Below are 25,827 nucleotides of genomic sequence, written 5' to 3'. Positions count from 1 at the left end.
TACACTGGAATGGACAGAACAGTCCCTGCACGCAGCCCGGAGCGTCAGTGAGGGAACCAGGACAGACTGGAAGCAGAGGCAGCACCAATGCCGGAGACGGAGACGGAGGGAGCAGTGCTGAACCTGCAGAGCATGAATGAGATGAATGCTGGACTGACTGGGGGGGCAGCTATAAATAGCCCCCAGCCAGAAAACTGGCCGACCAGCTAAACTGGCCGACCTGGCCAGATCTGGTCCGACTGGCCAGATCTGGTCCGACTGGCCAGTTCTGGTCCGACTGACCAGAACTGGTCCGACTGCCCAAAATAATGGGCAGTCACCCCAAAAACAGCCCAGAACTGGGCTGTAAAATGCCCAGGGCTGCATACATACTAAGGCAGCCTGAAAACACACTGACAGAGCTCCTCTGTCTCCTGTCAGACTCTGACAGGAGCTCACAACCAGGAGATGACAGTCTGAGACTGAATAAGAGCAGGCTAACACCCCCTCTCAACTCCTGGGAGAGACTGAAGACCCAAGAACCGCATGTGATGAAGCAAAGAAGCCTGAGGCAAAGGCTTCGTAAAGAGATCAGCTGCATTGGCCGCCGTAGGACAATAGACCACCACCAGCGCCGAATCCACGATCCGCTCTCGAACATAGTGATACTGAACCTCAATGTGCTTCGTACGAGCATGAAACACCGGGTTCTTGGCCAGAGCAAGAGCACTCTGGTTATCCACGCGCAGCTCCGTAGGTCCGGTCTGGGTAAAGCCAATCTCCGCGAGTAAGCGACGGAGCCAAACTGCCTCCATAGCGGTCGAACATAGGGCCCGATACTCAGCCTCTGTAGAAGAAAGTGCCACAGTAGGCTGCTTCTTGCTGCTCCAAGAGACAGCACCAGATCCAAGGGTGAAAGCATAACCTGTAGTGGATCGTCGCGAATCCACATCACCTGCCCAATCAGAATCACTCCATCCAGAAAGGGTAATCCCATCTCCATACATGATCCCAAAGGATCGAGTCCCTTGCAAATAGCGAAGAACCCGCAGGGCCGCCTGCCAGTGATCCTGGGTAGGAGTCTGCATAAAGGAAGACAATAAAGCCACCACAAAGGAGATATCCGGCCGAGTGTGAAGCAGCCAGATAAGAGAGCCGACAAGGCACCTGTAACGGGTGGGATCGGTAAGAGGAACTCCAGCTGTCAAAAGCTTGGACTCAGGGTCCATAGGGCATGAGATAGGCCGACACTCAGCCATATCAAACTCCGAAAGAAGCTCGGAGATGTACCTGTGCTGCGAGATAAAAATGCCCTGTGCCATCTGATAGATCTCCAGACCTAGAAAGAAGTGAAGGATCCCTAGATCCGTCATGTCAAACTCCTGCTGTAGAATGGACCGTGTATGCTCCACCTGCTGAGTGTCGCTCCCTGTAATAATAAGATCATCCACATACAAGATGAGAAACACCGAAAGAGAATCCACAACCCGTAAGTAGAGGTTGGGATCATAAGCGGAGCGCGCAAAGCCACTCTGTAGAAAGAAGCGGTCAATCCGCTGGTACCAAGCACGAGGAGCCTGCTTTAGGCCATAAAGAGCCTTCCGCAGCCTGTAGACATGATCCTCCTTCCCCTGCACAAGAAAACCAGGAGGCTGTGAAACATAAATCTCCTCCTCAAGAACGCCATTCAGAAAAGCAGACTTGACGTCCATCTGATAGACAGGCCAACGGTGATGTGCAGCAAGAGCCAAAAGTACTCGGATGGTGGACATCCTAGCTGTAGGAGCAAAAGTCTCAAAGTAATCCAACCCTGCACGCTGGGCAAAACCCTTGGCAACAAGCCTAGCTTTATGCTTGTCCAAGGAGCCATCTGCAAGATATTTGGTCTTAAAGACCCATTTCACACCAATCACCTTCCGTTTCGCGGGACGCGGTACAAGCTCCCACGTATGGTTTCGCTCGATGGAGTCGAGCTCGGCCTGCATAGCCTGTCTCCAAATATCCTGTGCAAGAGCCTCCTCCACTGTGGAAGGCTCAGAATCCTGAAGAATCTGTGACATAAGAGCATAGTTCACACATAGTGAACTGTCCCGCTGGGCCTGTAAACGGGCTGATCGACGAGGACCTGTAGAAGAGGCAGGAAAGTGTGTAACACCTGAATCCTGCATGAGCCGGCGATACCATAAAGGAATCCTAAGAGACTCCTTCTGTGAGGGAGACCGGGGGGTCTCTGGAACCTGTAAAGCACCCAAATCGGAGAGGGACTCCCCCTCACCGAGTGAAGGTAAATCCTCCGCATCTGAAGAAGGCTGTATATCCCGTGAAGATCCCGAAGAGGCGGTAGAAGAGCTCGTAGAAGACGAAGGCACATCCACCAAAGGGGAAAGGGAAGCCGAAGGAGGAGGAGGAATAGGGGGGGTGCTAAGGGTGATCCTGGAAGGAAGTGAAGGGAGAGAAGGTGGGGGGGGGTCCGTCGATGATGAAGAAACATCGGAAATAGAACCATCAATCGGATCCTCAGAGGCCGAAGCCTCATCAAAGATCACATCCCTGCTCACCTCAACCTTCCGCGTCGTCGGGTCGTAGAGCCGATATCCCTTCGTGGTCGTACTATAACCAACGAAGATAAGCTTTCTCGACTTAGAGTCGAACTTCGTCTTCCTCTTCTTCTTGTCCACATGGACAAACGCATCGCACCCAAAGATGCGAAAATGGGACACGGAAGGCTTCTTCCCAAAGAAAGCCTCATATGGAGTCATGTCCTGTAACGCCGAAGTCGGAGAGCGGTTGCGTATATGCACCGCTGTAGCCACCGCCTCACCCCAAAGGAAATGAGGAAGACTCCTATGCTCCAGCATAGATCGGGCCATCTCAATCATGGTCCGATTCGCACGCTCCACCACACCATTCTCTGATGGTGTGTTCGGATGGGAATACTCCACCCGAATACCATGATCCCTGCAAAACTGAGAGAAAAGGTGAGAAGTGAACTCTCCACCGTGATCAGCTCGAACACCACGGACTTTGGAAGTTGTTTGGGTCTCCACAAACACCTGCCACTCACAGAAACGGGAGTACGCCTCGCTCTTGTACTCCAAGAAATAAGGCCACACATAACGACTAAAGTCGTCCACAATCAGGATCAAATACTTGGCCTTCCCAAGGGAGGCCGTGCCCATAGGTCCGCAAAGGTCGGTATGTACCAACTCAAGCGGTGAAGTAGCCCTCCTAGAAGCAACCTGCGGGTGAGGCTGCCTGTGCTGCTTGCCCCTCAAGCAGCTAGGGCACAAAGTGTGAAGAGGAGGGAAATCAGGAAGTCCCTCCACCATCTTCCTCCTAGAAGCCCGGCGAAGAGAATCAAGGGTCAAATGACCATACCGAGCATGCCAGAGTAGCCCAAGCTCATGGGAAGTCCGCGCAGCCAAGGCTGTGAGCGTATAAAGCCCACCCTCCTGTGTACTTGTCCAAAGGGCATCACCTGTAGAAGCATCCTCCACTGTGACTGCATCCTGAGTAAAAATAACGCGGGTACCTAACTGAGTAAGACCATGCACAGATAATAGGTTAAAACCCAAATCAGGCACATAGAGCACTTTGGCGGAGGAAGACCGCCTGTCAGAAAACATAGGTAAAGTCCCCACTCCATGAACAGGAACTGTAGAATTGTCACCAATGGTGACTGTACCCCCTCTGGAACGAAGATCCTGAAGCCAATCCTGACGGAAGGTCATATGTGAAGATGCGCCACTGTCGACGAGCCAAGGCTTCTCCGGAGTGGTAGAAGCTAGGGCAGTGTCTTCCTCAACAAAGAGATGCACAAACGCAGATTCTGTTGTGGCTGGGGCCGCCTTCGAGTCCTTCTCCTTAGGCTTCAAATGGGGATACTTCTGCCAACACTTCTCCTCGGGATGAGTGCCCTTCCCACAATGGGGACACTTGGGCTTCTTCTCCTTCGCATCCTTCTTATCTTCCTCCTTCTTGTCCTTGGACTTCTCCTTCTTTTGTTTCTTCTTCTTGCCACCACCTGTGGCAGCCGTAAATGCCTTGGTGGAGCCACTGGCTCCCACCTCTTTGAGTCGCTCGTCATGCTCCAAGACAAGCGGGGAAAGCTCCTCCCATAGGAGAGTCTCACGGGTTCTCGTGGTGATGAGGCTGGTGTAGAAGACATCATAGCGGGGTGATGGCAGCTGAGTCAACAGAATCATCGCCATATCCTCAGACGATATCAGACGACCAAGAGAGGCAAGCTCGCCTCGCATATCCTCCATCTTCGTGATGTGCTCCTTCATGGAAGAAGAACCATCAAGACTGAGCATCCGCAACTTCTTCTCCAGGGAAATCTTGTGGGCAAATGTCTTGTGCTGATACAAAGACGCAAGCTTTGTCCATACTTCCGCCGCGGTTTTTAACCTGTGAACATGTACAAGAACAGAATCATGGAGACTCATAAAAAGAAAGGAACGGGCTCGAGAGTTGAGCCGATCCCATAAGGCTGCACGGTCCATAGAGGTGCCATCGGACGAATCCACGGGGGGTCGGTCGATGGGCGAAGAAACAAGATCCCACAGATCAAAGGTATCAAGGATGCAAGCCACCTTGCATGACCATAGGGAATAGTTGGAACCATCCAACTTGTCTTCCTTCGGAAAGGAAGGGAGAATCGGCACCTGGATAGAGGGAATCAAGGAAGGCATCCGCACAGTAGATGCAGTCTTCACTGAAGAAACCTTCGCAGTAGATGGAACCCTCTGAGATGCATGGACTGAAGAAGGACGAGTGCGAGGAGGGTCATCCCGTTGTCGAACTTCACGATAGTCCCGCCTCCGCTCAGAGGAATGATGAGAAAGAAGCTCATCCTCTGAGTCTTCAAAGCCTGAAAACTGGTAAGACATCTTCCAATCTGCAAAATACCAAAGAAAGTTGTGCTGCTGACGAAATAGGACCAACAGTGTGGTCACCAACCACCAAGATGCAGGCAGAAAGTGCCAACAGCCACCTGGATCTGCAAAACGCAAATAGATCTGATGGCTAACACCAGAAACGAGACCACCAGCACCGGGAACTTGCCCAGACAGAGGTCGCCTGCAGGAGAGGAGCAGCCAGGGTAGAAGCGACCTGCAAAACAGCAAAACGCAGGCTGTAGGAGGGTCGCCCTGCAGCAGAGGAGGTCGCCTGGCAGCAAACGCAGGTTTGCTGCGTCACTGGATGACGTGGCAGCCCCTGTGTACAGCAAACGCAGGCTGTACAGTCTTCTGATGCAGTCGCCTGGCTGGTGTAGACCTGTTGGCAGCCTCCTGAAGGAATCGCCTGGCTGATGTGGGACTGTGAACAGCAGCAGTAAGGTATTTCTCGCGTCCTCCGTGCTCTCAATCAGGCGATGATACCATGTGAGAGTGCGCAGCGAAAGAAGAACACGAACACAGAGGAGAGGAGAGATGAAGCAGAGAATGAAGGAAGAAAATCTGCACTGACTGAGATGAATGCTGAATACACTGGAATGGACAGAACAGTCCCTGCACGCAGCCCGGAGCGTCAGTGAGGGAACCAGGACAGACTGGAAGCAGAGGCAGCACCAATGCCGGAGACGGAGACGGAGGGAGCAGTGCTGAACCTGCAGAGCATGAATGAGATGAATGCTGGACTGACTGGGGGGGCAGCTATAAATAGCCCCCAGCCAGAAAACTGGCCGACCAGCTAAACTGGCCGACCTGGCCAGATCTGGTCCGACTGGCCAGATCTGGTCCGACTGGCCAGATCTGGTCCGACTGGCCAGTTCTGGTCCGACTGACCAGAACTGGTCCGACTGCCCAAAATAATGGGCAGTCACCCCAAAAACAGCCCAGAACTGGGCTGTAAAATGCCCAGGGCTGCATACATACTAAGGCAGCCTGAAAACACACTGACAGAGCTCCTCTGTCTCCTGTCAGACTCTGACAGGAGCTCACAACCAGGAGATGACAGTCTGAGACTGAATAAGAGCAGGCTAACAGAAGATCCCATAGATGTCAATGCTGCCATCTATATAAAAGTGACAAATAATCAATAAACTTCAATGAAATTGCAGAAAATTGCAGCCAAAATTTCAACATGCATGTGTCAAATTTCAATGAAATTGCAGAAATTTCAGTCAAAGTTGAAAGTTCAATGAAATTGTAAACATTTCAGTCAAAATTTCAACACAAGATTCCTCGGACCTCACTCGAATGCGGGCAAGAGTTAGGCCAGGTAGGCAAGAGAGGCCGGCCATAGGCCAGGCAGGTAGGAGAGGCTAGCCACAGGCTAGGCAGGTAGGAGCAAGCAGGGCCCAGGCAAGGCCCAGGCAAGGCACGCGGGGAAGGCGGGAGAAGCGGGAGCAGAAGAGCGAGGCAGGCGACATAGGTGGGAGTAGGCGGGGCAGTTGGGTAAGGTAGATGAGGTAGGTGAGAGAGGCGGGAGAGTTGGACTAGTGACAGGTGACGTCGGGCTAGCGAGTTGTGACCTAAACGGACATCGATCGACCATTAAAAAGAAAAATTTAGCTGTTGGAACGGCTGTTCCAAATAGAGAATGGCCCGAACGGGACAGGGAACGGGCTGGGACGTTCCGCCAGCGTTTCCTGGGCTTGGACCTCCTAGAATGCGTTAATCCGTTTCTATGCGTTGGAACGGGCATTCCTTGTCTCTATGACCTCACCTCATGGGCAATATCAGTTATAGAAACAACTGATAGTAGATTTCTGTTAATCTCTGGAACATACAACATATTTGAAAGATTCTTGAGTTCACCATTTGTAGTAACAAAGGAAATAGTACCTGTGCCCTCAATAGGGCATTTTGCATCATTCCCAACCGTCACAATGATGGATTCTTACAGAGGCTTTATAGAACTATATAGACCTTTCTTGTTAGTCATGTGACGGGAGGTATCACTATCTGATACCCATGAGTTAGTGTTAGATATTTCTTGTGTCGAGGAATAGTGAATACACTTTCTTAATGGTTGCCATGAATAACTTTAACTCTGCTTTAGCTGTATTGGTTGTCTTCTTTTCTTTAGTCTTTATGGTGCCATTCTTTTCATTTGCCTTCTTGACATAACAATTTACAATTGCATGTTAGGGTTAGGGTTAGAGTAACTTAGAGACAATGAACACAGTGAATAAATGAAATGATATGACTACTAATAATACGATGCTCATGCAGCAAACACACTATGCAGTGAATGAATACTGAACCTCGAACTCTTGTATCTCTAGGATCAGGGTAGGGATAATGAGCTGGAGAGTGTCGTACTCCAAACGGATCCTGAATCGCAGCAAGGCAGCATCCGGATGTCGAACACCAGCAAACGCAGCAGTGAGAAGCTGGACCTGATGTAGACAGTAGTGAGGAGAGAGAAAGACTAAAAACAGAGCCTACAAGAGAGAGAGACTGAAAACGCAGGCAAGACAGCTTGTAGGAGAGAGAAAAATTGCAGCGACTGCAAACAGGAGAGAGAAAACTGTCAGGGCAGCAGTTGGAGCCTGCAAACACAGCAGTTTGCCGGCGTGGCAGGTTGTATGACAACAGTGCAGATGAACAATAGTCAGTCGCCAGGCAGAAACAGCAACAATCAGCGTGTGGAGGGTTGGAAATAGGCGCCAGACTGTAGGGAACAGTGATGGATAGCAAGGGCTGAGATGTCCTCCGTGATTGGGGTGTGGGCAGCAAGCTGGTAACACCTGAAACCTACAAAAACGAGATTGTAAAAGAGTGGAGGGCTGGCTGCCAATTTATAGAAAATTAGGGTTCTAGATCCTCTCCCACTTAACTTTCTCAATTCGCTCTCGGTTTTAGGGTTTTGGCTAAAATAAGCCTAAAATAAGCATGTTTTGGGGCTGTTTTAAGTGCTTAAGTGCATTTCTTAGCACAACACCCCCTCTCAGGCCCAAAATAGGGCGAGAAAAGTAGGCCAGTCTAAATTTTGATTTACCCCAAGGCGTCCCACCCCAAAGTAGCCAGGGCATTGGACAAAAGGTGCACGTCGGCTGCTCAGTGGCCTACCAAGACTACAGAGGCAATGGATATCTTACCAAGGGAGCCCAAGTGATCACCCGAGAGAGGTCAGGACATCGGACCAAGGGTGCTCGTCGGCTGCCCAAGGGCCTACCAGGGCCTACAAAGGTGGATGGAATCAACAATGGACTTGTTTGTTTTGTTTTGTTTTGTTTTGTTTTTTTTTTTGAAAAGTGTTTTGAAAATACATAAGTAATATAGGGGTAGCGGCCGATCAAGTGACAGATAGGAAAAGATAAAGAGAGTTTTAAATCCAAGTTATTCACAAAACTAGCAAGCCAATCCCTCGCACTGACCCAGATAAGTGCCTAAGGATGATAAAAGTGAGTGTATGTGCCCATCATGTGTTGAATATGTGAGAGACAAAAAAAACGGTGTGCTTAGCAAGACAAGCAAAGCAAGCAAGCAAGGGTAGGAAAACTGCCTTTAGGAGAACTGCCATGTGTTATGCTACGAATATGGTGGATCCTAGAGTCGACCACTCCAAAAGACCGAAAAGGGATAAATGCGCACAAATGTATGTTGACATGATCAGAATGCCAATGCATAGGGTAATGCAAAGGGAGATGCAAGATGTTAGGCTCATGCAATATGCTATGCAATGGTGCCACTGGGACAGTGCTCTCACAGGGGAAGTGTTCACTTGTCCAAGTACCCTTTTACAATCAGGTCATCCTGGTAGTGCGAATGAAGTTACAAATGCCTATAACACAATATAAAAGAATATGTGAATGTAATGTCTAAAAAACTGTAAGCATCATCACTGTCACGATCAAGAGTAGGGGCCGCTTCCTCTCAAACTAGAAGGGAAAGCAAGAGGGAAGCACCCTCTCCCTGTCAAGCTGAAGAAGTAGAGGAGGGTGTATCCAAGCCGATCCTGGGTAGTAGGTACTGAAGAACCGGCCAGTTGACCGCTTTGGTCAAGATATCTCCAAAATTATCCGATGAAGGCACAAACTCTAGGCGAATAGCGCCTAGCTCAACCTGCTCTCTGGAAAAGTAAAAGTGGACTCCCACATGCTGTGTCCGTGGTGTGATGATCGGATTGCCCGCAAGGGCAATGGCACTCTAGTTGTTGCAGTAGACAACTGTGGGAGAGTCACATGGAAAATAAAGCGCCGCAGTAAACTCCTCGGATAGATGGTCTTGGTGGTGCGATCGAAGAGAGCCCGGTACTCGGCCTCAGTCGTGGAAGCCACCACCGTCTCTTGCTTACGGCTGGACTAAGAAATGGGAGCTGTGCCCAAGGTAAAGAGGTAGCTGCCATGGGAACGCCGGGTGTCAGGATCTTCTACCCAATCAGAATCAGTGTACCCCTGCAAACATAAACCAGAACCATATGTCAAGACATAATAAAAAGTACACCGTAAATAACGCAACACACGAAGATATGCAATCCAATGTGACATCTAGGTGCTGTGAAATACCGACTGAGTATGCTAATTGAGTAAGCTAAATCTGGCCTAGTGTGAATTAACCAAAGAAGTTTTCTTACAATAGAACGATAGGTGTGTGCATCGAAGGGCTATCCTAGGGTATCCTTCGACAAGTGGACAGTAGGATCAATAGGCGTGGCCACTGGCCGTGTTTGATCTGAAGTGTACTGTTCCACAAGCTGAAGTGCGTACTTCTGCTGTGACACAAAAATATATTTTTCAGAACGAACTGTCTCCATTCCCAAAAAATAAAACGACAAACCAAGGTCTGTCATTTCAAATGTAGCTTTAAGCTTAGCCTTAATTTCTGCTAGGGCAGCAGAATCTGAACCTGTGATGAGTAAGTCATCAACATATAGCAGGATATAGCTAACCCCCTCTGGAGTGGATCGAACATATAAGTTTGGGTGATAAGGGGTAGAATGGTATTCACGAGTCTGTAAGAACTCATCTATTCTATGGAACCAAGACAGCGGCGCTTGCTTCAGCCCATAAAGAGCTTTCTGCAAGCAGAATACCGTATCCCTAGGGTTACCTGAGGGAAAGCCCGGTGGTTGCTCCACATAGACTTCCTCCTCCAAGTATTCGTTGAGGAAGGCACTCTTGATATCCATCTGATGTATTGGCTAGTCGTGGTGAGCGGTGAGTGCGAGTAGCAACCGAAATGAAGTCAACCGTGCAGTAGGGGCAAAGGTCTTTTCATAATCAATGCTGTGCTTATGTCGAAACCCTTGCACTACAAGGCGAGCCTTGTACTTGTCTAAAGTCCCATCAGCTTTTAGCTTTGTCTGAAAAATCCACTTTGTCCCGATGACTGTCTTGTGGCTTGGACGATCCACCAATGTCCAAGTCTTATTTCGGTCAATACTCTCTAGCTCCCTTTCCATGGCCTCTCACCATTAAGGGTGCTGAAGAGCCTCCTGCTAGGTATTTGGCTCAGAATGCACTATGTAATCAGTTGTAAACAACGATGCAAATGATGCCTGCGGAGCAAGCCGGACAGATCTTCTATGTCCCTTCGGAGTGGAATCCGGTGGTAGGATCCCTGAATCACGCATGGTCTGTTGGTACCAGCGAGGTAACGGGTCTCGCGAAGGGGGCTTGGGAGGTGAAGAAACTACGGGAATGTCAGGAGCGGGAAGTGGCTTAGTAGGCACGATCTCTGATGATATGGAAGAAGGAAGCGGATCGGAATTCGGTGCAGAAGACTGCACAATATCCCTCTCGTCAAAGATGACATCCCGCCTAATGATCACCTTGCGTGTCCGAGGATCGAACAAACGATAGGCTTTCGCTTCAGAGGAATATCCCACAAAAATAAGGAGATCAGCTCGGGGAGTAAGCTTTTCTATCTTGTCATCAAGTGTGTGTGAGTACGCACAACACCCGAAGACTTTGAAATGGGAAATAACAGGCCGAGAGCCAAAAAATGCCTCATACGGGGTCTTTTGAGGAAGAGCTATAGTCGGGCACCGGTTGAGGATGTACACCGAAGTGTTAACAGCCTCGACCCAAAGGCGCTTAGGAAGCTCTGCTGCGAACAGCATAGAGTGTGCCATTTCCATGACTGTGCGGTTCCTACGCTCTACGACTCCATTCTGAGAGGGGGAGTTGGTAGAGGTGAGCTGACGAGAAATGCCATGCTTCTGTAGAAACTCGGAAAACTCGTGGGAGATAAACTCACCACCGCCATCACTCCTCATGCACCCAACACGACGACTAGTCTGGTTATGAACCAGCAGCACCAAAGTAGAAAAATATGTGAAAGCATCTGACTTATGCTTGAGGAAGTACACCCACATGTATCGAGAATGATCATCCACTATAAAAAAGAAGTACAACGCGCCGTTCAAAGCAATAGTGGATGTCGACCCACAAAGATCAACGTGAATCAATCTAAGAGGCTCCTCAGCTCTATGTGTAGACTGCTGAGGAAATGGGGTACGGTGCTGCTTTCCGAGCTGATAGGCTTTACAGACATCTTGAGCTAGCTTCAGGTATGGAAGGCCCTCAACCAGCTCACGGTGTGACAGCCCTAAGCGAAAATGCCAAAGACGCTCATTGTGAGTAGGCTCTCGAGATGTGGCTAAGGCCTGAAAGCTATGGAACACGGAGCCTTCGGCAGTTGGCTCGGTCAGAAAGTGTGTCATGTGATATAGGCCATTAGGCTGTGCCTCACTGCGAGCAATCACTAAACCAGTCAGAGAGTCAAGGATCTCGACTGTGGTCGCTGTAAAGAAAACTGCTCGCCCCAATCGGCAAAGCTGCTGAACAGATAACAAGTTCACCCCAAGTTGAGAGACATGATATACATTGTCCAGCGAAGCCAGATCTGGACCCTTGGCAGTGGCAAAACTGACGCAACCTTGAGCTTGAATCTTGACCGAGGAGTTGTTTCCTACACAGACCCGCCCGGCTGCAGGGGCTTGGGTACGGAAAATGTCCTCTATAGCAGTCATGTGATGTGTAGCTCCACTGTTCACAATCCAAATTGGAGCTGAAGTGCTTGGCTATGACGAGTGGGCCTCTGCAGTAATCTCGTCGGGAGGCAACTCACAGATGTGGACGAGACTCGCATATGATGTCTCTATGGAGACGATATGGGCCTTTGCAGACCAGTCAGACAAGCCCTCTGGAGTTGAGAACGTTGTCGACTGAGATGTGTAGGAAGAGATGTCTTGAATCCCATATGCAAAATGAGGAGAGTGGAACAACCCAACTTCTATAAAGCATTGTACTTGACTATCACTTTTATAATGATGAATACAATATCATGATGCTTTTCTCTTTTAGTTAGTGTCATTGTCATTGTCAGTCCAATACACAAGATTGCCTTTATGAGTCCAAGCTTCCATCTTGGAACCTAATTCACTTGTATAACAATTGTCTACTCATTGTCTATGTCAACATGAATTTAGTCTTCATCTTTCAACCTCCATAGCTCTTGCCATGCTCTAGATCCAACATTTTTATCTTGGTATCAGAGCTCAGTTTAGCATGGTCAGCTCCTTACTCTACTTCTCCAGCTCCCTTTCACTTCTGCCCAACTTCGTATAAACTCAAGACTTTATTTTCTACTCTAGCTTCACCTTCACCTTCACTAGAGCTTTCATGGCTGCCATGGACAGTAATATCCTGTCTGCTTGTAGCACCTAGATCTCTCTCCACAGTCAATATCTCCACACAGTTTCTTCTGGAGATCTTTCTCTCTGCGCAGGGTGCACCATCCTATCACATTACAACTCAACATTGTTGATCGCAGAGCTCAGCATTGTGCTTTTCCTTGTTCGCTGTTCGTTTTTGCGCCACCTGCAGTTCGTACGTCGATTCTCTCCTTGCGTGGCACGATTCACTATGGGAGCTTAGGGCTTTGGAAGGCCTACACATGAGCTTTCTCCTGACAAAATTTTAGCCCAAATGCTTCATTGTAGCTACTGAAATGAGAAAAAACCAGTCGCCTGTCTTGAAACCCTAAAGGGTAACCATAGCCAAGTTTTCTCAAGGTCATAAAATCTTTCATTTTCAATCCACTGAAGATTATCACTCTAGCCTTATTGAGCACTTAATTTCTAGCAAAGCATCACACTAAATCAGCAAGCAAGAAGAAGATCAAGCATCAATATCTAACATTGAGCTCCAAGATAGTATTTTTTTAAATGCTCATGCAGTGTTGTTAAACACTAATCATCTTGTGTCTCTTGACACATTGAAGTACAACTCTTTTGTTGGTTGATTTGCTGTTGATAAAAAATGGCAGAGCTCAAACAAATAGCAAAGCTCAATGGAGAAGGCTTCCATGCCTGGAAGGAAAAGACCATGTACCACCTCATGAGGAAAGACCTCTGAGATCTCTTTGAAGATGATGATGGTGATACAGATGTTGGGAAAGAAGATTCAGAAAGCGGAATCCTTGTAGTAGCTCCACCAAAAACCAAAGAATGGAAGAAGATGAATAACAAGGCACTAGGCATCATTGCTTGAGAACTAAGTGATGATGTGCTATATCACATCTCTGGCATCAGAGATGCTAGAATTGCTCGGGAGGAACTTGACATGATCTTTGGTATCCAAGCAAAGAATTCAAAGGTAAAATTACTCATGCAGCTTTATAAACTGGATATATTAAATAGTGCTTCCATGACCACATACATTAACAAGTTCAAGAGCCTAAAAATCCAGCTTACAACTCTTAAGAAGAATATTGATGAAGATGAAGCAATAGTTGTATTGCTTGCAAGTGTAAATAAGGATTCATATGAGAATCTTGTGTCCACCCTAAGTAATGTTCCAAGTCTCTCACTTAAAGATATTGAGCACTTACTAGATGGAGAAAGCAAAGTTAAAGGCAAGGATGCAAAAGGAACACACGACCAACAATAGTCTTTTGTACACCAAGGGCACTTAAGATGATAGACTGAAATAGAACAGGTCAATAGATCCCTCCAAGAGTCTAGGTGTTTGCTTATGGAACACAGAAACTTTGTTAATTTTGAGTTTTGAGTCTGTTTTGAAGAACTAATTAAGGTTTAATTGGTAATTTACATTTTTAAATTGGTAATTGTCCTTTTTTAGCGTAACTATCTTCAAACTTCAACTTATCTCCATCTCTTTTATGTCTATGATATCCTTTATTTATTAGTAATAGTCATATTCAATGCCAATGTTTAGTCATAGGAGTAAGCCAATATTTTAATTGTTAAGCGTATTGCGCTATATGAGGAAAAGCTTGCATCAAAACTTAAGAATTGGATATAAAGTTGGCCAACCATTTAATTCCAATTTTTAAATATGAAAATGAGTTGATTATTTATCTCCTCATTTGCTAGTGTGTGCATGTGAAATATGTGCAAATGCTTTGATCTCCACTTTAAATGTGGTTCAAGGTGTTAAAGAAAATCCGAGTCTTATTAAAAATGAAGATATGTATCTTTTGGAATCTTGACAGTCAAACCGGTCAGTTTGTTAGTCATGTAAAACTCTTTCTTTCACTTGTAGATGTATTCAATGCCCAACCCTTTAAGGTGCCACCAATGATTTATGGCAGCCCTTGTTATGAGAAGAAGCCATGATGGAGTTGGTGGGTGTGGGAGCTATTAGGGATTCCTATTTTCCCTTGTTTGGGGGTCCCCAAGGGGGCTAGCGTCCCCCTTGGCAGAGTTTGATATTGCTTGGCGGTATTGCGAAGGATAACAATATGCTATGTTAGTCATGCCAACCTACCACCTTGAGGCGCTTTAAAAAGGAGGCCTTCTTTGATTATGATTATCCATTCGCCCAGTTTGAGTTCATCCATCAGGCTTTCAGCTCCTCACCTAGCATTTGTCTAGATCACCATCTAACCTTCATTGTGGCATGTAATTTTACATGCCTCTCTCTCTCTCTCTCTCTCTCTTTGGATGGTGTCAGAGCCAAGTTTCGGACTTGGTTCTTGATGCATAAAATGTGAGTGGGATTGCCACTCCTTTGAAGTCTATGTGCTGTTCCCCTCTTGCTTGGTTCCCTGTAGCTTGACAAATCTGTCAGTACTGAGTAAATTCACCACTTTCACATGCTCCTTTGAAGTCTGCATTGCTTTGCTCTTGCTTTGTTCCTTGTAGTTTGACATATCTGGCAGTAAACTGACCAGTTTCACATGTAAAAGCACAATATACGAAATTTGGACCAAATAAAAAATCTGATTGGCCACAAAATGATTAAGTTCAGAGGTTGTTCTTGATTTTTTTTCTTGGGGGTGGGTCAAAAGTGGAAGAAGGGATCACTTGTGCTGGACACTTGCTACTTTCTTCTTGTATTTCACAATAAGAATGTCTAGATGTATGACCTGTTGAAATGAATGGAAAGACAATACTTTTATCTTGCATTGAAAAATTTTGTGTTATGGGTCAACCAAACAACTAAGTTTGAAGATGTGTTAGCTCGTCTTATGGAAGGAGGTGAAGGACAAAGAAGAAAACTTTGCCATGCTTGAGCCTTTGCAATAGTAAAAAAGAAAAGCATCTTCCTGCAGATATTGCAAGAGATTTGGTGAAGGACAAACATTTATCTCTAGGTGAATGATAACATGCTACAAGAGTATTATCTGGCACCTCCAAGGACAGTTTAGCAAAAGAGCAAGTCCATATGCATATGCACATAGATCACTAACCTGATGCTTGTTTTGGTCCCATCGAGGAGTGAAGATATATGCAACCCCTAGTTTAAATTGTTTGTGCTTAAGAGTACAAGATTTGGGAAGGATCAGCTGATAGTGTTTTATTTGTCACTGAGAGGATGCTTTTCTAAGAGGGGTATTTTATGCTCGCTGCTTCAGTTAAGTGTCTGATTTTCCATATCTTTTGTTTGTGACTGGATTAGGTGAAAATTCAGCACGATAGAGAGCAGTATGACAGGGAGCAAATTGAAAGGCAGATCCTAGCTCAAAATGCTGCTAATATGTCTCACCAAAATATGAAGACTATTGCTGATAGCAAGGCAAGTTCATTGCATCTCCTTCATGCATTAATGAATGTGCACTCAATGCCACTGTTGTTTTGAGCACTTGGAAATGCTATTGGGTCTCCCTCCTTTGCCTTATCTTTCAGTTCCTTCCCCTGGGGAGGTGTGCTTGTAATTGATTGGGATATGTAGTATGAGCAGCAAAGGAAGACCGTAAGATCTTTTAGTCCACACATGTCATTATGTTGAGCTTTTCTTTGCATTGAATAGCATGTTTCAAATGCTTCATACTTATTAGCAACTTGTGATTGGATGATGCAACTCGTAGAAATGTGCACTTCTTTTGATAGAATTGAGGGAAGGAGGGGATGATTATAGCACAATTTCTATTGCACAACTAGTGCACATTAGAAGACTATCAAAATGCTGGAGGAACAGAGTGAAAATGTGCAAAGGTTTCTCTCCATAACAATTGCATATTGCATATTGAGCATATAAAGCTCTCTATCACTTGATGAAGTGAAATCTGTAGTGTGATATGTAGATAGATAGTTGAACAAACACATTTAGCAATTGCATCCGTGTGTGTGCATGCCACCTATTGTGGCAAAATCTGTAGTGTGATATGTAGATAGATAGTTGAACAAACACATTTAGCAATTGCATCCATGTGTGTGCATGTCACCTATTATGGCGGACTTCTGGCATTTGAACTCTGCACTTACTGTGATTAGGGGAGTGGCAACTATTTGAGCAACCAAAATTAAAGGCCTCACTCAACACAAAATTATCAAGCATTTCGGCTCAATTTAGCTCCACAAAAACAGCCCCAAGCTTATTATTCACTAGTAAGGTATTTTATTTTGCCACAAATGCCCAAAGATATGTAAGGACATGTGGGCATCCATAATTTATCCCCTTGTTCTCATGTTGTGCCAGCTCTCCATCCTCTTCATCATCATCATCATCATCATCATCATCATCATCATCATCATCATCATTATTCTTGCTCTCCATTGACTCCAGAAACTATCGCTATTGGGACATATGCATATCCATGTAGCTTGGTTGTTTGGTAACCCATCATTTGTGAAAGTGATCTCTGTAGTCTGCGCCTTGGTGGGTAGGGCCTACTCATCAAACTGCACACGCTTGGCCAGCCACTTTCATTCCTGACGTTTCTTGATGTACACTTTGATACACCATCACATATTTACACATTTGGCCCTACCTCCAGCTGCCATGTGTATTGGTCAATATACACTCTTCCTTGTTGCTGGAAATGCAGATTTTGTTAACTGTGCTGTAATGAACCTGTAGCCAGCTTTGAGATCTGCCATAAGGTCCTAAATCATGGCTTGAACATCTTCCAAATATTTCCTTCTCTCTGGATGTGTCCACATTCTTGGGATCTTTCACTGCCTGAATAAGAATCCACGTCAACAAGATTGCCTGCGAAGGAGTACTCTCAATCAGTGAATGACTTCCATATCTTGCTCAGTTCTGCCCCAATCAAATGCCTGCACCTATGGAATACATACCCCCACCTCCAAGGCACAGATATGGTCCTCCTATTGGCACTCCTCAGAGGTGACTGTAGTCTTAGTAGACCAGCTTTTTGTAGTTTTCATATTTAGCATTTGGATTGACAGTATTTGATTTGCCATTATATCAGGCTGACTTTTCATAGAAAACATATGTATTTTACTGTTATTGGTAATTGATTGCCTCTTAGGTGTATAGTTAGCTCAGTTTACACTAGAATCAAATCCTTGATTATTTCATCTCCCCTTACTCTTCAGTATGTGCATTTTGTACAGTGTAACTAGAGCGCAGCAGTCAGTGTTCCACAGATAGTGTGAAAGTCAAAGGCATTAACGTGGGTTCCCACATGAGCACTTTGCTCAAGCTCTCTGTTCCTATTGATTTTGTGGGTTTAAATTGTTCTGTTCCATGCTAATCAAATATAGAGGGTACAACCATGGTTAAGTGGATTAAATCTAACCCATTGATGCATTGGCAAGGGTGTAAACATATTTTAAAAGTAGGACACAGAAAATGACATTTATTCATGATCTTAAGGTACGAATTATAACAATAATGATGCACAAGAATAATGGTAACATCTGGTAAAAGGTAAATCTAGTCAGCTAGTCTTAGAACAGTTGCCTTACTCAGAGACTGACTAGATTTTGGGTATGCAAATGGTTCCTATTATAAAGTTCTTATTTGTGGGGTTGAAACTACTGCAGATACCTTTCTAGTTGAACAATGAGCAGAATCAAATAGCTAACTTCTCATGTTTACTATCATGACTCTCAGGAACAAAGCACAGTTGAAAAAAGTCAAGTTGGGACTAATTCTCTTAAAAGTTTAACATCTGGAAGTCCGAGTGATCCTAAAGGTGATAGACATAGAAAGGTCTTACAGCAAAGGCATGGTGGAATCAATAAGAAAGGTGTGTTATCTCCAGCTATGAGTGACCCCAAACAGTTCAAGGAATCCCTTTCTGAAGGGATTGAAGCTAGTGAAGCACCTCACTTCTCGGAAGAGGAGGCTATCTATGGGTTAAGACAGCCGGCAAAATTGGGTCAACACAAGCAGCTTTGCTTTATGCCAATCTATCGACCACCTAATGCACGTGAGGCAGATGATCAGCTGAAGTATTCAGATTTGTCACACCAACAATCCGCAAGTTTTTTTAGGACCAACTCACCGGATGGCTCAGTAAGCTCAGTTTCAGAGTGCAACTCCCCTTCTGTGAGATCACCAGGTTTAGAAAGAGAGAAAGGAATGCTTACTGTAGTAAAGAGCAGCTCCGGGGAGCGGTATGTGCACTATATGGATTCTGATTCTGAACAATCCACACTTGGAATGGGTATCAAGGTCACGTTTGACACCGAGAAACAAACAAGACACATTGAAATTACTGAAAGTCTGGATTCAGGCAGGGTAGGCAAGACAATAGATATGTCTGAGACAACTCCAGGCAACAGCCTGGTTAGAAACTCCCCCACTGCCTTATATGGGAGCTCACTGTCACTCAACAATGCCACTGTTAGCGGAGACCCATCTTCTAGCAGTTACAATAAACACTCTCTAAGAAGAGAAAAGGGTGCACGGGCAAAATCTGCTGTTTCCATGGGTACTGCAGCTGTTCCAGTAACACATGACAGGTCGAGTTTGTGGTTGAAGGAAGGCACTGCTGATCAGGGCAGTGAACATCCTCAAAATAACCAATCAAAGTATACTAGAGGATTTGATGCCACTGTAGTAATGATAAGGCCAACCCTACATAGTTCTAATTCTGGAAACTCTAGCCATCTTGAACATACTCAAAGTGATGTGGTAGGAGCATGGCCAGTTGAAGGCAGGAACAGTAAGGGTACAAATGCACAGTCTGCTTCCCAGAGCTCTCGGTCTAATAATCCAAGGAACCAGACTGATTCAGATGCGAAACAGAAAGCAGTGACTTCTGCTGAGAGGGGCAAAAAGAAGAGAGATTCAAGGAATAAGCATAAGCATAAAGAACACAGGTCGCCTTTGATGAACCAGTTACAAGAGATTGATTCATCACAAACAAAATCTGGTATTTCTCGCCAAGCATCCAGCATTTCTGAGTCAGATTATCAAGTCATGACTAGGTCTGGCAAGTTTAAGGAGAATGCAAACAGCCTTTCTTCTGCTCAGCAATGTGTGGAGTCTGACAAGAGATCGAAACCTGAAAATGAAAGGAAGGAGGGGATATCACCTCTGCAAGCTGACCTGAGTCCTTTACCTGTACAAGAAACTCCTTACTACTCTACACCCCTCTCAGGTAAGTGGGGGGATATTGTTGATGATTTTCCTGACAATTACGATTTTTTACAAACACCTGTGGAGGCGGGTAGGAATGGAAATCCAGATAGCCTATTGTACAGAGCTGAGAGCTTCAACAGTAATAACTCATGTAGTTCTGGTCATGCCAGCCCCAGAATCCGAAAGTCAAGGGCAAAGAGCTTGAGCAAAGAGAAGGGTCCAAGGAGGTCTATGCAGAGTGATGGTGGCCAGCAGAAAGCTAATGTGGCTATTAAGACAATGAAGAGCACTCTTGGACCTGATGTCGAAGGAACTCCCAGTAGAAAGAGTGTATGGGAAAGGTTAGGACCACAAACTCTTCCTGGTGATTCCATATTGGGACCACCTCCCAAAGTGTTGGAGGAGAGGTGTGTGCTCAAAGGTTTTCCAGATGTTGCACTCCCAAATTCTGACTCAAAGATATCTGGTAGCTTCGACTTTGGTGTTCGTGGGCCTCCACATTCTTTTCATGGGTCATACTTCCCAAGGATGTTGAATGACAACCATTTTAAAGCAAATGTAGGTGTTTGCAACAATAATGAATCTACAGAAGTTGCGGTCCAGGCTTATAAAGACACAAGGCAGATACGGAGCAAGCATGAAGTGTATGTTCCTCGACGGGGATTTTAGGATTGCTTTGATGCTTATGCTCTTTGGTTCTGGTGAACATAATTTAAAAAGCTTGACAAAGTCAGCTTCAGGTAGGAAGCAGATTTTGGTCAATTAAGTTGGCTGGAAACATCTTGTTTGCATTGAGGTCTTATCCTTTGTTACTGACATTTGGACCTGTTCTGATGCAGTTGTTCAAAGTCCAAACATTGGACCTTCCACAAGAAAGCCGCTTACAGACACTGAGCTCATGAAATGTTGCTTACATGTCCACATTTTCCTCGTTTTGGCATGTTGTCTCTGCCAGTCAAGTGGCTCAGAGTGGTGGACAGGGGTATTATGCTTCCTTTGTTGGGAAGATCATTCGCTGTTAGGGATTCCTTCTATTGGGTTGGCTGTAAGATATTTTTTCAACATACAGGAATTGTAGCAAAGCAATGAAAGGAAGTGTAAGAGTCTTCAAAGCTGCAAGGTTGTGCAGTAATACTATATGGTGTCATAATGAGTGCAGTTCCTCTGCATTGTTCTCTGTTTCGAAAGCTACATCCTGTACAGAAAGGAAATAGATTTTGTACATATCATAAAAGCTTGTCATCGGGATTCTCGACTAATCTGCAATTGCATGAGGTTCATTGTTCTATGTGCTGGAGTGCTGTCTATCGTTAACATGTGAAACATACTTTTAAGCATACATGGATGGTCACATATAAGAACGTTGGAAAACTGCACACACCTTTGGTGGTCTCTTCAACTTTTAATAGAAAATCTAGAATGTGAGGGTGAGTGTCAGTCTCTGCTGGGGAATGCCACATAATCAGGAGTCTGTCATACAGCGAAGTCGAGGCAGACAGACATCCACAAGAATGCTAAAAAACGCCTCAAATGCAAAACTGTGAAGTGAGAAGCTTTTGAAGGTCAAGCTTTTTTGAGACTTATATTTTTCGTACATGTCATTGTGCTCTTAGCAATGTGGTCTCTAACTTTCAATAGGAATTTGGTCATGGTAAACATTTAGGTGATATTGTCTCCAAACTTCTAAATGGAATTAAAGTTGCATGCCAATACTTGTCATCATGACAAAGCTTCTGTTAAGGTCTTACGGTAATGCTAAGGAGAGAGGTAATGATCAATAGCTTTATTGTAACGTGTGAAAGATCTAAATTAAAATAGGTTTTCATCCAAGTAAGATATGAATTTGTTACAGGGTAAAAGGCAAATCTAAATATTGTGGGGGGATCTGGACTGGGAGTTTTTGTCACTATTGAGATAATGATGAATAGGTTTAATATATAAACTAAGATAATGATCAATATGTTTATCATAAGGAATCAATTTTGGGTGAAAGGCCAAGTTAAATTAAAATCCACCGCCACTCTGAGGATCTGAATATTATTGTTACAAGGATTTGGAGTTTGGATTATCTGAATGAAAATAATATTGAAAAAGGTAATACATCTGGCATATCATTCTGGTAAAACTATCATAATCATCCAATTTTGATATCTTAGCAGACGTATGAGGAGTACTGAAGGGATGCGTTACTTTTGCTTGTCGTGGTGATTGAATGACATTGCTGGCACAATAACCATGATAAAAAAGCAACATTTTTCTGAAAGATGGAATAAAAGTAATGGTCATAGAGGTACTCCATGGAATGCTTAATAGTAGCTATGAAATTAATCTGATCTTAGGAGGGGTTTGCTAAAACATACAGCACACCTAATGTCATCACATCACTGTATGTAAACAATTGAACATCATTATGATTAGGTCTTCTATCTAAAGTGATGCCGAAATTGTTTTCTAGGTTGAAATTGGGCTCGAGTTGTGAGGATAGATCTTTGAAATTGGGATCGAGTTGTGGGGACCGGTTTCACCTCTAGCATGAACAAGTGCTAGCATGTGAACCTACTTGGAAAGAGTTGTGAGGATAGATCTTTGTAAATCCACCTTCAACTAGTAATTGTTAACATACGTATTCCTCAAAGCACCTATAGTTCCTTTATTACAATTATAATTATAATTATTATTTTTGGGGGGTGGGGGACCGGTTTCACCTCTAGGGTGAACAAGTGCTAGCATGCAAACCTTGGAAAGTTTTCGAAGCTTAATAAAATTGGAGTCTTCCTTCAAATTTGAAGGGGAAAACAACACTTTACAAATCAACACCACTTATAAGGTGGAGTTAGAAAAGACACTTGCCTAGTGGTTGATTTGGCATTTAAGATGATAATTTTTTGTTTAGATATGGGGTAATCTCTATCAAAATTCCATAGAATGCCTCTATTTCATGAAACAAGGTGTAAGTTTATTTGGGTTTTGTTTATGGCACTTGCTTTGGTTCGTGTGTAAGGTGCTAATTTGGGCCACTTGTGATCATAGCTACCCATGATATCTTTGGAATAGAGAGTTTGTATCTTGTTAAGGCTTGTGAACACGTTGAAGCTTCTCTGATACAAGTAGGAAGTAGTAGAAAATTATGCTTGTGTTGTGGAAAACTCTTAAATTTAAAACTATGATGGATAAAGAGACATAACATTGTAAAATGTAGAGTTGGTGTAAGGGGTCCTTGGCTACTTCAAGTAAGTTTTAAAGAGTTTAAGCACATATATATTCCCACTTAAAGATCTACATATTTTTTAAAATCCAATTTTCTAGTATAAAAAGTGAATATATGTAATCTCTACATTAGTTGATAATATGATTACACATGGATGAATGATTGGATCCTCAATGATTATCACACTTGATTAATTTTTTGACTACTTATTTGGATAATACGTACGTGCTCTAATCCATTTACAAGCTTTACACTTCATCTTTGATTAGTAGAGTTAAAAACATGGTAGATTTGTGTCATCCTTGACTCATTAGAGAGATACTTGAGGGCCAAGGGAGAGTGCTTGTGAGTTTGTCAAATGAGTATGTAAGTAGAGATGGAAGAGAGATCATCTTGATGCACATAGGAAAACAATAAGAAAACTCTTTGACAAGAAGGGCATGAACCATCAATATTACGTAAACAACTTTTTAGCTTGCATGCACAACCTCCAATTTTCAACTTCATTTCAACTAGCCATTTGCTTGAACCACTCCAGTGCAATATTTGGCAAACATTGGAGTAATTGATCCTATCATGAAGGTAGGACGTAAGTAACACATGCTACTTATTCCAAGCCATATTCATTAAGGCTAACAAATGGATAAGTTCTTGAGCATTTACATTGTGGCATTTGGCTGGTAAAATGCACATATTAACCTTTTAAGATTTGTGGGTCTTCCTCTTGTGGGTTTTTTTTTGCATTTGGTTATGTTTTAAAATGTTTATTTTAATGGCTCCAATCATTCCTCATGCATGTAAGGATTCTTTAAAGTTGTTTTCATTATTGGCTATTTTACTATATGAGTGTTATAATAGCTCCAATTATTACTCTTACATGTTAGTATTCCCATTTGGTTCTCTTACATGAAGTGTACTTTGACCATAATTAATATTTGACTCTTGTTTTAAACATGCCTCACCTCATAAAGTCCACTACCTTGACAAGAAATGTTAACAAAAACATGAAAAGTGATCCTTTCTCATTTGTCTAGTTGTTATTGTGTTTTGTTTGTTTTGGTCTTAGGTTCCACATCAATGCGTGTGGAACCTTGAATAAGTCTTCTCCTTAGTTTATGTACATCAACATGAATGTGAGACAATGGCCTGACCACAACTAAATGTGGTTATTTTTCTCACGAGCATTGCCAAGCAAAAGGTTGAAAAAAAGAAAAGTTAGGATCCAATCTATGATACAAACTTAGAAAATGTCAAAATGAAGAACGTAACAAACATTAACTTTTCCTATTTTTCTTAGAGTCAAGAATTCCTTTCATTGAAATTATTGAACTCAAAATGTGCAAATTCTTTTCGCAAGGTCTACTGTCTCCATTGTTTATATAGAGTTAACTTTCATTGGGCTTGCATGAAAGCAAATCTCTTTGTTCTAGAATCCACATTACACATGGTTATCGATTTTTTAAAAAGAAAATTCATAATATACCAAAGTTTAGTCGATATGACACGTGTTAACTTTCTCTTGTCTATATGATGCATGATCATTATCTCTTCCACATGATTTCTTCATGGTTCTCTAGCATAGGAAATCAGTTTGTGAGATTGTTTGTCATTTTTGAAGGATGGGTTCCCATTTGCCTAGTCTTACTATTATATTATTTTAGCTATAGATTCGGAAAGCCTTGAACCTCTAGAGGGCTTCCCGAACCTACGCCCTTTTCCAAACCTCCCTTTTTCAATCAAAACCCCCTCCCCTCCTCTCTTTCTCACGTGCAATATCTCATTTTCTCTTCCCCTTCCCTTTTTTCATTAAAGCACCCCCCCCCCCCCCCCCCCCCCCCCCTTGGCACCTCCCTTTTTTAAATTAAAACCCCGTCCCCTCTCTCTCACTTATAATCTCTATTTCTTTTTCCCATTTCCTTCTTAATTAAATTATTTCCCCCTCCCCCCTCTTTCTCTCTCATGTGTAGGGCCTAGGTTCTCTCTCTCTCTCTCTCTCTCTCTCCTTTAATTAAATCAAACTTCTTTTTAAATCAAAAGTTTCTCTCTCTCTCTCTCTCTCTGAGTTAGATTAAACTTTTTAATTTAAACTTTTATTTAATTAAACATTCTAAAAGCTTTTTTTAATTTGAATTTTTTTAAATATAGTTTTTCACACATTTTGAGGAGAGAGAGAGAGAGAGAGAGAGAGAGAGAGAGAGAGAGAGAGAGAGAGAGAGAGAGAGAGAGAGAGAAGAAGAAGAAGAAGAAGAAGAAGAAGAAGAAGAAGAAGAAGACGGAGAGAGAAGGGGGAGAAAGAGGAAAGAGAACAATCTTTTTTAATTAAACATTTTTCTTCTCCCCCTCCCCCCTCTCTCTCATGCGTAGGGCCTAGGTCTTCTCTCTCTCTCTCTCTCTCTGTGTGTGTGTTAGATTAAACTTTTTAATGTAAACATTTTATTTAATTAAAATAAGGAGAGAGAGAGAGAGAGAGAGGAGAAGAAGAAAGAGAAAATAAACATAAAGAGAGAATTATATATAAGAAAAAGATAAAATTTACATACTTTAAGAGAGACTTGGGGGGGGAAGAAAGTGAAAGAAGAAGAAGAAGAGAGAGAGAATTATAGAGAGAGAAAATATAAAATTTAAAAAGAGAATAAAAAATAGAGGAGAAAGAAGGAAAAGAGAGGAGAGAGAGAGAAAAGAAAAAATTTAAAAAGAGGATGAAGACAGAGAGAGAGAGAGAGAGAGAGAGAGAGAGAGAGAGAGAGAGAGAGAGAGAGAGAGAGAGAGAGAGAGAGAGAAGAAGAAGAAGAAGAAAAAAAAAGGAAAAAAGAGGAGAGGGAGAGAGAAGGAAAAGAGAGGAGAGAGGGGGGAGAATAAAAGGAGAGAGAGAACCAAGAGAAAAGAAATAATAAACTAAAATAGAAGGCAAAGAAAGAGAGAGAGAGAGAGAAAAAAT

At 43.8% G+C, this 25,827-nt stretch overlaps 1 protein-coding gene across 1 annotated transcript in view; it reads left to right on the top strand.

Annotated features, from left to right (window-relative positions):
• The window catches only part of LOC148020690 (uncharacterized), a 31,032-nt gene extending 10,063 nt beyond the window's left edge, over window positions 1–20,969 (top strand). Inside the window, exons 4-6 of the mRNA XM_087698491.1 lie at window positions 15,803–15,919; window positions 18,206–20,421; window positions 20,521–20,969. Of these exons, the coding sequence (XP_087554617.1) occupies window positions 15,803–15,919; window positions 18,206–20,350 (2,262 nt within the window). The 3' untranslated portion in view covers window positions 20,351–20,421; window positions 20,521–20,969. The remainder of the gene's footprint in view (window positions 1–15,802; window positions 15,920–18,205; window positions 20,422–20,520) is intronic.
• The last annotated feature ends 4,858 nt before the right edge of the window (window positions 20,970–25,827 follow it).

The sequence above is a fragment of the Lygodium microphyllum genome, chromosome 18 (genome assembly GCF_053477565.2).
Source record: "Lygodium microphyllum isolate KBCC chromosome 18, Lygodium_microphyllum_v1.1.10, whole genome shotgun sequence".
Lineage (NCBI taxonomy): Eukaryota > Viridiplantae > Streptophyta > Polypodiopsida > Schizaeales > Lygodiaceae > Lygodium > Lygodium microphyllum.
The sequence above is the reverse complement of the archived record's forward strand: the minus strand, read 5'-3'. Positions and strand labels throughout refer to the sequence as shown.